Source organism: Notamacropus eugenii, chromosome 2, assembly GCF_028372415.1.
Source record: "Notamacropus eugenii isolate mMacEug1 chromosome 2, mMacEug1.pri_v2, whole genome shotgun sequence".
NCBI classification, from domain to species: Eukaryota; Metazoa; Chordata; class Mammalia; order Diprotodontia; family Macropodidae; genus Notamacropus; species Notamacropus eugenii.
In genome coordinates, this window is record NC_092873.1 from 106,360,228 (window position 1) to 106,372,407 (window position 12,180).

Sequence of the window (12,180 nt, forward strand, 5' to 3'; positions counted from 1 at the left end):
TGGGGAAGTCACTTTAACTTCTGTGTACCTCAGCTTCTCTGTCTGTAAAATGGAGATAATAATAGCACCTCCCCTCAGAGCTGTTGTCAGGATTCAATGACACAATATTTGTAAAATGTTTAGAGGCAGGAAGCTAGGCGGCACGGTAGACAGAGTGGCGTCATCACTTGTTCTCCAGGACTAAGCCTGGCTATTGCAATTAATTAATTGACTTACGGTTGAGTTTTTATTTACGTTTTTGTAGTTATTGTACTCTGGTTCAGCATACTTTGTCCTGCATTAGTTTATACAAATCTTCCCATATTTCTCTGAATTTCTCATATTCATCATTGGGTATGGCACAAATTATATTCTGTCATATTCTTATACTACACTTCCTCATCCATTCCTGGATGAGTAGGTATCCATTTTCTTTCTAGGTTTTTGCTATCATAAAGAGTGCTGTTATGATTATGAATATTTTATTTTTATTTTATTTTATTACATATGGAACTTTTCCTTTTGTCTTGGGATACATGCCCAGCTGTGGGACCTTTGGGCCAGACATATAGTATAGTATTAGTATAATAGTATAATTTACTTTAATTAATTTACTTTTCTCATATAATTCCAAATTTTTTTACTAATGATTGGATCTCCCCCAAGAGGGTAATCGTCTGTCTTCCCACCCATGTCCAACATTATTTACATCTTTTCCAGTTTGCTGATATGTGGTGAAACCTAAATTGTTTTGGTTTTCATTTATCTTATAATCAGTGATTTAGGGCATCCTTAGTGTGGTTATTGATAGTTTTGCATGGCTTCTCCTACTCTGAAGGAAGAGATTTTTGAAAGGTGCTCCCAAGTTTAAACCTCATCTACATAATAGGGAAATAGGGTTCTTTAGCTTTCTCCTAATTATAGGTTCTGTAGGAAATTGGACCACAAGAGCATATGTAATATGATTGCAGTTCATCCTTTATTTTTAAAGAGAACCAGTGAAGTCACAAGTGATCAGTCTTGACTTTTGTGTGAATTGGATTTAAGTGAGGCAGAGCTGTGCAAAGTCATAATATGATAGGATCCTTACCAAGGCAGCTAGGTAGTGCCGGACTTGGAGTCAGAAAGACCTGAGTCCAAACCCAGCCTTCAACTCTTAGTAGCTGTGTGACCCTGGGCAGTCACTTTACCTTTACACTCAATTTTCTCATCTATAAAACAAGCTGGAGAAGGAATGGAAAACCACTCTGCTATTCTGGGCTTCAGTTTCTTCATCTGTAAAATGAAGGAGATGAACTAATAGATTCATAAGAAGTTTTCTAAGCTTAAAATCCTAAATCCTCAAAATCCTAAGGGAAATGAAAGACCAAAAGTCACTATGCCAGTCACAGACAGAAATTCAATGTTTTCCACATGCATTTAGTACTCTGTTCACATTATTTGCACTTCAGCACCAATGCCATTAAGGAACTGAAGATCTGTCCTACAGGCTTCAGGGACCTTCCTCCATAGTCCTTCCAAGGCCACGCTTGAGAGCTATCTCTAGAAGAATAATTTCTTTTGCTAAAAGATATTCACTTTATTTTTAAAATATTTTATTTTTAATATTTTAGTATTTTATTTTTCCCCAATTACATATAAAAATAATTTTAACATTCTTTTTTCAAATTTTGAGTTCCAAATTCTCTCCCTCCCTTCTCTCCCCTCACTGAAAAAGCAATTTGATATAGGTTATAAAGTGCAGTCATGCAAAACACATTTCCATGTAAGTCACCCTGGGAAAGAAAATACAGACAAAAAAAAAAACCTAAGAAAAATAAAGGAAGTAAAGAAAAAGTATCTTTGATCTGCATTCAGGTTCCACCAGTTCTTTCTCTGAAGATAGATAGCACTTTTCATAGTGAGTCCTTCAGAATTGTGAGAAATACTTCATTTGGGTCCCTACTCTATTCCAATCAGCATTAATCAGTTTGATATATTACATAAATCATACAGGGACAGACAAGTTCTTATAGTGGGTCTCAAACTTTAATATAATGTTCACTACTTGTTTACCAAATTATGCAACTCGCTTGCACAACCACAAGAATGGTGACAAACATATCTCCATCCTGTTTTACTTGAATTCCATATTCAAACCCAACATGGGTAGATGCTTTGATGCTTTAGAAAGTCCCCCAATTTATTTTTGTACCTCTGGACCTCTCTGTCTTGTCCAACACAAGTAGGTGAACATCTTATGATCATTTAATCAGTGTAGATGTCCCATACTTTACCCAACCTGTGACCCCTACCCCCTGCTAATATGTAATTTTTGGCCTTCCAGAGCAAGATCTATCAACCAGTGAGACCATGTTTTATCATGCCATTTTGACATATTTGGGTATCAAACCCTATTAAAACAAGGCCCCAGAAGAAGGGGGAATTTCAGATTGTGAGGAAGGTCTGAGGTCCACTTCATTACTGGGGACCATGGACTCTTTAATAAAGGGCCATTGTTTCAGAGCTTTGCCTCTGTCTCTTATTGTAGGTTGGACAATTGAATCCCCATATTGTCTTGAATCAACGTATTTCTGAGAATAGCTAAGTTATTCATGGTAGATCAGCATACAATATTCTGTTACCGTATACGATGTTCTCCTAGTTCTGCTCACTTCACTTAGTATCATTTCATGTCTTTCCAGGTTTTTCTGAGAGCATCTTGCTCATCATTTCTTATAGCATAATATTATTCCATAGCTATTGTATACAACAACTCATTCAGCCATTCTCCAGTTGATAGACATCACTTTAATTTCCAATTCTTTGCCACCACTAAAAAAGCTGCTACAAATATTTTTATACATATATGTTCTTTTCCTTTTTGTTTTAAGAAGAATAATTTCCTTCAGTAACATCTCTCCTCTGCTGCTCCCAAGGAAAAATGTCAGGAGACTCCATTCCTAGTGCATTCCCCATCCTTAAGGCCTGTTCCATTGGTGGTGACCTCTTAATTGCTGACCCTGGCAAGAAACTGTGGGTAGGGCTAACAAATGGGTGTGTCAGGGACTCCCACAGAGCCTGCCCTCTTGCCCTCTAAGGTGTAAATCAACTTCCTCATAACTGCAAAGCAAAGTGCAGGTGTAAGGGAGAATATGAACCAAGAAGAGACTTGGGACCCGAATCACCTTCCCCGAGGAAGCAAACAGTCATCTTTCAGCAAGAGAGGATGCACTAGCAGCTGGGGGAAAGTCTCATGTAGAAGGTCACATTGAACCTGATCTGGAAAGAAACTAAGGGGAGGTGAGGAGCAAATTCAGGTATGGGAAATGGCCAATGCAAAGGCAAAGAGATGGGAAATGGAATGAGAGACACTAAGAATGACGTAGCTGGCGTGGTGAGTATGTGGAATAGACTAATGTTTAATAAAGCTGGAAAAGTAGGTTGCTGCCAGGTTGTGAAGAGCAGTTTATACTTGATCCTAAAGGTGACAGGGACCACTGGAGTTTATTGAGTAAGGGAGTGACACGTTCAGAGCTGAACTCTATAAGAAAATCATTTTCAATCAATCACCATGTATTAAGCATCTGTTCTGTGGCAGGCACTGTGTTAAGCACTTTGGCAACTCTGTAGAGGGTAGATTAGAGTGAGAAGAGACCTAAAACTAATTAGGAGATTATTGAAGAGTCTAGGGTAGGGGTGGGGAAGCTGCAGCCTTGAGGCCATAGGTGGCTTTCTAGGTCTTTGAGTGTGACCTTTTGACTGAGTCCAAGTTTTATAGAATGAATTCTTTTATTAAGGGTATCAGTTCTGTGAATTTTGGATTCAGTCAAAGTGTCACCCCTGAGGACCTAGAGGGCCACACATGGCCTTGAAGCTGCAGGTTGCCCATCTCTGGTCTAGGTGAAAGGTAATGAGAACAAGTATTACTTTGGTGGCTGTAAGTGGGGAAAAGGGGATGGATATTAGAGATGTTTTGAAGGTAGAATTGGTAAGATGTGGTGACTAGTTGGATATGAGGGGTGAAAGAGAGAGAGAGAAAGAGAGGAGAGACAGAGACAGACAGAGAGAGGAAAAGAGAGTCAAAGACAGAAAGAAGGCTTTAGAGGATAATCCTGAGATTGTGAACCGGGGAGACTGAAACAATGGGTGATGCCCTCCACAGTAACAAGGAAGATCTAAAGAAGAGTGTGTTTTGTGGGGAAAAATGAGTTCTGGATGTAATGTTGTATATATTTTGCTGTGTGTGTGTGTGTGTGTGTGTGTGTGTATGTGTGTGTGTGTGTGTGTGTGTGTGTGTGTGTGTATACTTATTTCCTTTCAATGAAATATAAGCTTCTGAAGGAAGGGATTTTTTTTCCTTTGGGCCTTTGTATCCATGGTAACTAGCAGGTACTTAATAAATGTTTATTGAATGAATGCATGAATAAGTGAGTCTGTTCCCAGCCCTAGCATCTCTAGGAATCTGAGCTACCCTGCTGCTTCCCAGTACCTCCCTAGCATGACAAAGAAGAGAGAAGGTCAGTTAGCCATGAATTAAGAGCCCCCAAGGTGTGTGTCTATTTTGAGGAGGGAGGAGGTTAATTTCAGTCATCAAGCATTTACTGAGTACTATGCTAGGTATTGTACTAGGTGCTGGGGATACACAGGCAAAAATCAAGTTGATTGAAGGGCTAAAGAAGTTATACTTCCTTTGCACTAGCCCATCCAAATCTGAATAATAATAATAACAATAACTAACATTTATAAAGAACTTTAAATTTTGCAAAGTAATTTACAAATATCTTATCTGATCCCCACAACAACCTAGAAGGTAGGTGCTATTATTATCCCCATTTTACCGATAAGGAAACTGAGGCAGACAGAGGTCAAATGACTTGCTCAGGTTCAAATCTGGCCTCAGACACTAACTTTGTGACTCTGGATAAGTCATTTTACTCTATTTGCCTCAGTTTCCTCATCTGTAAAATGAGCCTGGAGAAAGAAATGGGAAACCACACTAGTATCTTTGCCAAGAAAATTCCAAATGGAATCAGGAAGAGTCAGACACAACTGTACTACAAAAGGTGGATGAAACCAGTGATAACAGCTAAAATAGGATTAGATATATATTAGAGCTGTAGGGGACATGAGAGGTCATTAAATTCAACATCTTTCAATGATGATTCTTCAACAGAAGCCTTCAACGAAGATGTAAAGGGTATCAAGGTCAACTACCATGCTGATGATAAATTGTTTAACTTGAAAAGGCTAGGAGCCAAGACTAATGTACAAGGAGAGTTAGTGCATGACTTTCTGTTTGCAGGTGATTGTGCACTCAATGAAGCCAGCCTCAGCTCAGATCCAACAAAGTATGAACCGATTTTCTGATGCTCATGCTAATTTTGGCCACACAATTAACACCAAGAAAACAGAGGTTCTCCACCTATCAGCACTGAAGCATCCCTAGTAAAACGATGAGTTACAGCAAATAGAGAAATTCTGAACTCTTTGGTTAAGTTCACTAACCTCCGCAGTATATTTTCCAGAGATCCACACTTAAGATGATGAGGTTGACTACACACATTGCCAGAGCTAGCTCAGTGTTTGGGAGGCTGCCAAGGAAAATGTGGGAGAGAAGTGGTATTGGGCTTCCTCCAAAGTGAAGGAGCCCTTGTCGTGACCTCATTGTGGTATGCCTGTGAAACCTGCACAGTCTACCAGGGCCATGCCAGGAAACTGAATCGCTTCCTTCTGAATTTTCTTAAGAAAATTCTGAAGATCTCCTGGCAAAAACAAGGTGCTGGGCATCGAGGTCCTTTGTCAAGCTGAACTGTCAAGCATTCAAACTCAAAGGCAGAGAGTGAACTCCGATGGGCTGTACATGTCATTCCAGTGCCAGATGCGTGCCTAAAGACAATTTGACGGAGAATTCACAACACAAGCACTCAAGTGGAGGTCAGAAGAGTCAATACAAGGATATTCTCAAGCTATTTCTTAAGAACTCTGGAATCCATTGGGAGACCCCAGCACTGCACCATGCAGCATGGTGCGCCTGTATCAAGGAAGGCTCTGTGCTCTGTGAGCAGAATTGCAGTAGCTCAAAAGAAAACAGGAGATGCTACAATGTAGCCATCTCCTCTCCAGATGTTCCTACGGACTACTTGTGTCCAATGAGGGGCAGAGCTTTTCTGCATCGGTCTGACTCGCTCTACCTTGACCCCAACATAGTGACGTCATTTTGGTCCTCTACAAGAACGAAGGACCACAACGGATCACGTTCAACAGTTTCATTTTACAGATGAGGACACTGAGGCTAAGTGCGTTGGACAGGGTCCTACAGAGCCAGTCCCACTGGCCCCAGCTCCAGCCCTCGGTCCCCTGCAGCGCTCTGCCTCTGTTTCCATGTGGATAGTGCTTTGAAGTTTTATAAGCACAGAGATCGTTTCGTTTCGTTTGAACTTCCCGACCAACTCCTCTGGCGGGTGTGGACCAGCGACTTCCTCCGTAGCTAGCTCCTGGGTGCAGGGGGCGCCTTGGCAAGGACAGATCCCAGCGGTCTGCACTGTACAGACTTGGCTCTGCGTGGGGGCACTGAGGGCCGGTGCCCTGCGGAAGGGGGCAGGGTCACAAAGCCTCGTCTGGCCTTCTTGGCTCGGACCTCGGCTCTGTTTCCTTGGTGCCACCCTGCTCCCGGGGCTCCTCCCAGGTGGCTTTCTCCTTCAGGGTGAGCCAGGTTCGAGGGGGCACCATTCCTTTACGAGGGAGAGTGCAGCATTCCTGCGGCTGGGAGCATCATTTGTCAGATGAAAACACTGAGGTTCCCAGAGGCGAGTCCTGGATCGCAGTTAGTGAAGAGTGAGAGGTGGGATCCTGTCATCGCTGGAGGCAGACCGGGATCTCCGTATGGACTCCAGCGCTTAAAGCGATGCCCGCAGGCATCAGTTGAAAAAACCCAAACCACCTAGAGCGAGGGCGCGCGCACGTCGGGTGGGGCGCGCACGTCCGGATGGGGCGAGCGCGTGCACGCACGGAGTAAACTGGAGCGTCCCCGTGAGAAAGGCTGGGGCAAAGCGGGCTAGGGAGTCCTCCAGCCATCGGGGGGCGCCCGTGGTGGCCAGGCAACACCTAGTGCTTCGGGAATCCGAGCCCGGCTGGAAGCTCTCGCCTCAGGTCAGGAGTTCCTGGATCTTGGTGGTGGGGGAGGGGTCCAGCCGAAGGAGAACCGCGCCGGAGGGAGCTTCCCCCTCCCCTTCCCCTTGAGGTACCGCGCGACCACGGATGGGGCCGGAGTGCAGCGCAGGGGGGATGAGGGGGAAGGGGAAGGGAAAGGGGAAGGGGAGGCGGAGTGGCCGGGGGTGGAGGGGGGATGGGGGAGACACCCGGCGCTAGGAGGGAAGGATCGCTAGTTGGTCTAGAGCAAGAGGCCGTGGGTTCGAATCCCCGCCCCGCCGCCTCCCGAGCGCTCTTGGGCAAATTGCTTTGCTTCTCTGGGTTCCAGTTTACCTGTCAGTAAAACGTGGCAGTTGTACTCGATGTCCTGTAAAATCCCTTTCAGTTCGAAACCTTGAATTGTGTGTGTGACACCCCAATGTTCCTGCCCTCCAACTTAACCTCCCATCCCCCCACTTGCACCCCCATTTACCCAATTTGTTTAAACCCCAGATCCTCCAAATTTGTGTCTCCACCCACACAAGATCTATGACTTTTAGTCACCTAGTGCATCCTATACACCTGAACCCCCACATCCATGCCTTCTCAGACCCAGACCTTCCTGTCCCCCCCAATCTGTAGCCTCTCAATCGTGGGGCTCCTTGACTCCCATAATCTGTACCCCTTCCAGGATTCCCTGACCCCTGTGGTCTGTCTTCACTGATTACAGACACAGGGTTCCCTGCTACCTGTATGCCAGATGTGTCTCCCAGACCTGGGTCTCCCCTACATCTCTAGCCCCCTATTTATTCTCCCTTCAGTATCCCCCCAACACCTAGCCAACAACATCCTAATGCAGGGGTCTCCTCAGGCTTCCCCCATATGGGGATTTTCCTATCTGCCCAGATTTCCAAATCTCTCCTCTAATCTCATTCTCTTTGTTCTCCTTTCTACAGGTGTAGCCAGGATGGAAAGGCTGTTGATAAAACTGTGTGATTCCAGCCCAGACAAGCCATTCCCACTCTGGGAAGCAGACGCTGTGGGACACTGCTTTACCCAGCTGGTGCTCAATTCCCTGGCTCATGTACTTCTTGCCCTAATCAGTGCCTGCTACCTTGGCACTCCCAGGTGAGTAGAGAAAGGTGCATGAAACCCTTCCATGGTACAAGTCACCATCACCTCCTCCTTTTTATCTCTACCCCCCATCCCTCCAGCATTCTTCTTTGCATTTCCACTATTCCTGTCTTGTGTTGTTTCCATGCTAAATTCTTTCTTGCATTTGCAGCAGATTTGAGGGAAGCATTCATTCCAGCCTTATTTTCATTGCCTTAGAGGTGTGCTTTTTGGGGGAGCTCATCATGACAGCGATATAGAATATCAAGCCAGTTTCTCACTAACATAGTCCCAGTGCTCTTGAGCTAAGAATATTTAGAATCTGACACACAGAGAAAGGTGATAGGTAAAGAAAGGGACATAAAATCAGGTTTCTGGCAAGCTTGTAGACTCCCCCTAGTTCCGCATAAAAACACTGTATAAAAGCTAAAGTGACTCCCCATGTCCTGAGTGCTTAAGGGTAATGGGGTGGGGAGAATGGTACACCACGCCGAAAAAGGAGGTGAGATACGATCTCTAAAGAAACTGCTGGACTGACATCTAATCTCTTGAGGGAGGCACAGCCTTTGATCTGGGGAGACTAAAGTCTGGACAGGAAATATGTTCTCTACTTCAGAAAGCTTCTAAACCAATTTTTGTCCTGGCTTTAAGAAAGGGACCCCAGTCCAATCAATATATACTGTAGGTGGGTAAAGCTCTGCAGATTCTTTGAGTTTATGAAGATCATAGATTTATGGATGGAGGAAACTTTACCGATCTCTGAATCAAACCCTTGAGTGTAGAGATAAGGAACTTTGGGACTGGAGATTTTAAGTGCTTTGTTTAAGATCACACAGGTAGTTAGTAAGTAGTAAAGTTGGGATTTGAACCAGGGTCAACTCCAGACCCATTGCTCTTTCCATTGTATCAAGTTGTGACCTTCATTAGTTTATCAAATGGCATGGCAGATCAGAAAGAATGTCAGTACGTCAAAAATCTGAATTGATCCTCCACATGGTATATAATGAAAGCAAGAGTGTTTTAGGGTGCTTGCTGAAAAGAAATATGTAAAGCTCTCAAGTGTAAATGTGGAGGCAAGGACTGTAGTCTCATCCAGACCTGCATAATTTGTCAGTAGGTAGGGGCCAAAATTAAAATAGGCTAAACTTCTTCGGGCCACAGATACGTTAGACTAGAGACAGACTGACGATGGCTGGCAGATCCATTCGTGGGGCAAGTGACAAACAGGAGAGAGTACGCACTGGCAACCCTACATTTTTCACAAGCCACAAGCAGCCTTCGGGCCTGATCATTAGAACTATGCATATACTTTGCTTAGGGGTGTGTGTGTTGGTGAAATATGTGTAAATCAAAATATCGAACTAGGCGTCAAGTACCCAAGTTATGTTTGCCATTCACAGGACCCCCTGAGTGAATTATATCAATCAATCAATACCATTTATTAAGTGCCTACTATGGGTCAGGCACTGTGCTAAGTTCCAGAGAGACAAAAAAGGCATAAGAGAGCCCCTGCCCTCAAACAATCTCATAAGAGGAAACAATGTGCAAACAAATACGTACAAAGCAAGCTATACTCAGGATGAACAGGAAATAAAGAGAGAAGTCACTAGAATTAAGAGGGGTTAGGGAAGGCTTTCTGATATTGGGACTTAAAGAAAGCTGGAGTAGAGGAGGGAGAGTGTTCCCGGCATGAAGGAAGGACAGCCAGAGAGAATGGTAGGAGCTGAGAGATGAAGTGTCTTGTAAAATGCAGTCATCCTGAATATGTGTTGTGTGACTTAGGGTGTAAGCGGAAAAACAGAGTGGCTTTGCTACTCACGCTATGACTTTGGGGAGGTCCCTTCCCCTTTCTGAGATTCAATTTCCTTCTGGGTGAAATGAAGGGGGTAGGACTAGATCATCTCTATGGCCCCTTCCAGATCTGAGATTTTATGTTTTATGAATTTTTGCATATTGGGTTTTCTTCTAATTGAGTACAGCTATAGATCCAAGTTACAAGACAGTTTGTTGAAGAGGAAGGTTGGGTTAGAGGCTGAGTTTATAGATTGAAGAGTCTGGGGTGAATCTTGGAAGGCCCTCTGGCCGAGGAAGCTCAAAGGGTTACAGTATTAACTTACCTCTTCCTTTATCCCATGTCCAACTTCTCTAGGTATCCAGATTCCATTCCACCTTGTAGCCCCGGTTGGCGTCTTCGACTTGTTGTCTCCCTCCTGTTGTCGATTCTTCCCTTACTTGACGTGCTCCCAGCTGCTGTCCCCTCAAAGTCAGTCCCTGGTCCCCTGGCATTAGAGGTCCTGGCAGGAGGTGTCACAGCGATCGCCTGGATTACTCATAGTTTGGCACTGCGGACATTGGCTCGGTCTCACAGTAGACTTTCTCGTGGGCCTTTGATTTTGGCCCTGCCTGCCCTCCTCCCTGCTCCCGCCATGGTGCTAACCCTGCTGTGGCACTGTCAGCACGGGACTCTCCTGACCCCACTCCAGCTAGCACCCTTCTTCCGACTCTGCTTTGTAATCTTGCAGCTGACCATGCTTCTAGCCTATTTACTGGGCTGGGCAGTACCTGGCAACCGGAGGCAGCAAAGGTCTTGGGCCTCTGACAGCCTTTTGCCTGAGCCACAGAGGCTGGAAATGGCTGAGGATGGGGAGAGCTGGCTCTCACACTTCTTCTACATGTGGCTGGCTCCTCTGATGGCCCGGGGGGCCCGGGGACAACTGCAAAAACCTCAAGACACCTGTCTGCTCCCCTTCAGGCTACAGACAGCCTACCTTGCCCGCCTCTTCAGGGCACACTGGAGGGAGCGAACCAAGCTGTGGCAGGTCCTGTATAGAGCTTTTGGACAACGCTACCTCACATTAGGATTCCTGAAGCTGGCAGGGACCCTTCTAGGCTTCTCTGGTCCTTTGCTCCTTTCACTACTGGTTGGTTTCTTGGAGAATAAACAGGAGCCACTGAGTCAAGGAGTGCTCTATGCAATGGGGCTTGCAGGTGGAGCAGTCCTGGGTGCTTTGCTGCAAAACCAGTATGGGTATGAGTTGAGGAAGGTGGCATTACAGGTTCGAGGAGCTGTGCTGGGGGCTGTGTACCATAAGACCCTCCAACTGGGGCCAAATCGCCCCTCTGCTGGTGAGGCACTGAACCTCTTGGGCACTGATTCGGAGCGCCTGCTGAACTTTGCTAACAGTTTCCATGAGGCCTGGGGCCTGCCCTTGCAGCTATCCATCACCCTCTACTTGCTCTACCAGCAGGTAGGCCTGGCCTTCCTAGGTGGGTTGGGCCTGGCACTGCTGCTTATACCTCTTAACAAAGTCATTGCCACCCGCATCTTGGTCAAGAACAAGTCTATGCTCCAGCACAAGGATGCTCGAGTCAAGGTGAGGGGGCAAGACCCATAGATGATTCTGTTATAGTATAAATTGTTCAGCTTCTGCTCCTTCCCACTCACTTCTCTTCTCATGTCTGTAAGGCTCTTCAGAGTGTTTTCTTCTCAATTATTTAGTGTGATCCTCATGATAGCTATATTCCTTGGCCAAACCTTCTTGGTTTCCAAGTGCCCCAATAGCCTGTACCCACTTTATCCATACTCACTGGCATATATGTAGGATATAGTGTGCCTTCTGAAAGCTCCGAACCGTGGATCAGAGTAGTTTCTAGTCTCTACCTCTCTTTCCTCCCCTATTTGGATGTCTCTTGACCTTTTGTGTGCCCTGCGACCCCATCTCCTTCCCATCTCCAGCTCATGACAGAATTGCTCTGTGGCATCCGGGTGATCAAGTTCTGTGGGTGGGAGCAAACTCTTGGCTCTCGAGTGCAGAAACTCCGTGCTCAAGAACTTCAGCAGCTCCGAGTCATCAAGTACCTGGACGCAGCCTGTGTGTACCTGTGGGCTGCGCTACCCGTTGTCATCTCCATTGTCATCTTTATCACCTATGTCCTCCTGGGCCACCAGCTTACTGCTACCAAGGTAAGGGTTTGGAC

General features: G+C 45.4%; 1 protein-coding gene across 5 annotated transcripts in view; it reads left to right on the top strand.

Moving 5' to 3' along the window:
* Positions 1–5,106: 5,106 nt before the first annotated feature.
* ABCC10 (ATP binding cassette subfamily C member 10) overlaps positions 5,107–12,180 on the top strand; it is a 35,119-nt gene continuing 28,045 nt past the window's right edge. For 4 of the 5 annotated variants that reach the window (XR_011974282.1, XM_072642237.1, XM_072642239.1 and 1 more), the window contains exons 1-4: positions 5,107–7,201; positions 8,046–8,217; positions 10,352–11,576; positions 11,939–12,166. Coding sequence is in view for 4 of the 5 variants with exons in the window: in XM_072642237.1 (XP_072498338.1) it covers positions 8,057–8,217; positions 10,352–11,576; positions 11,939–12,166 (1,614 nt within the window). In the remaining variant the exon portion in view is untranslated. The remainder of the gene's footprint in view (positions 7,202–8,045; positions 8,218–10,351; positions 11,577–11,938; positions 12,167–12,180) is intronic. The other variant, XM_072642238.1, reaches the window with a different exon arrangement.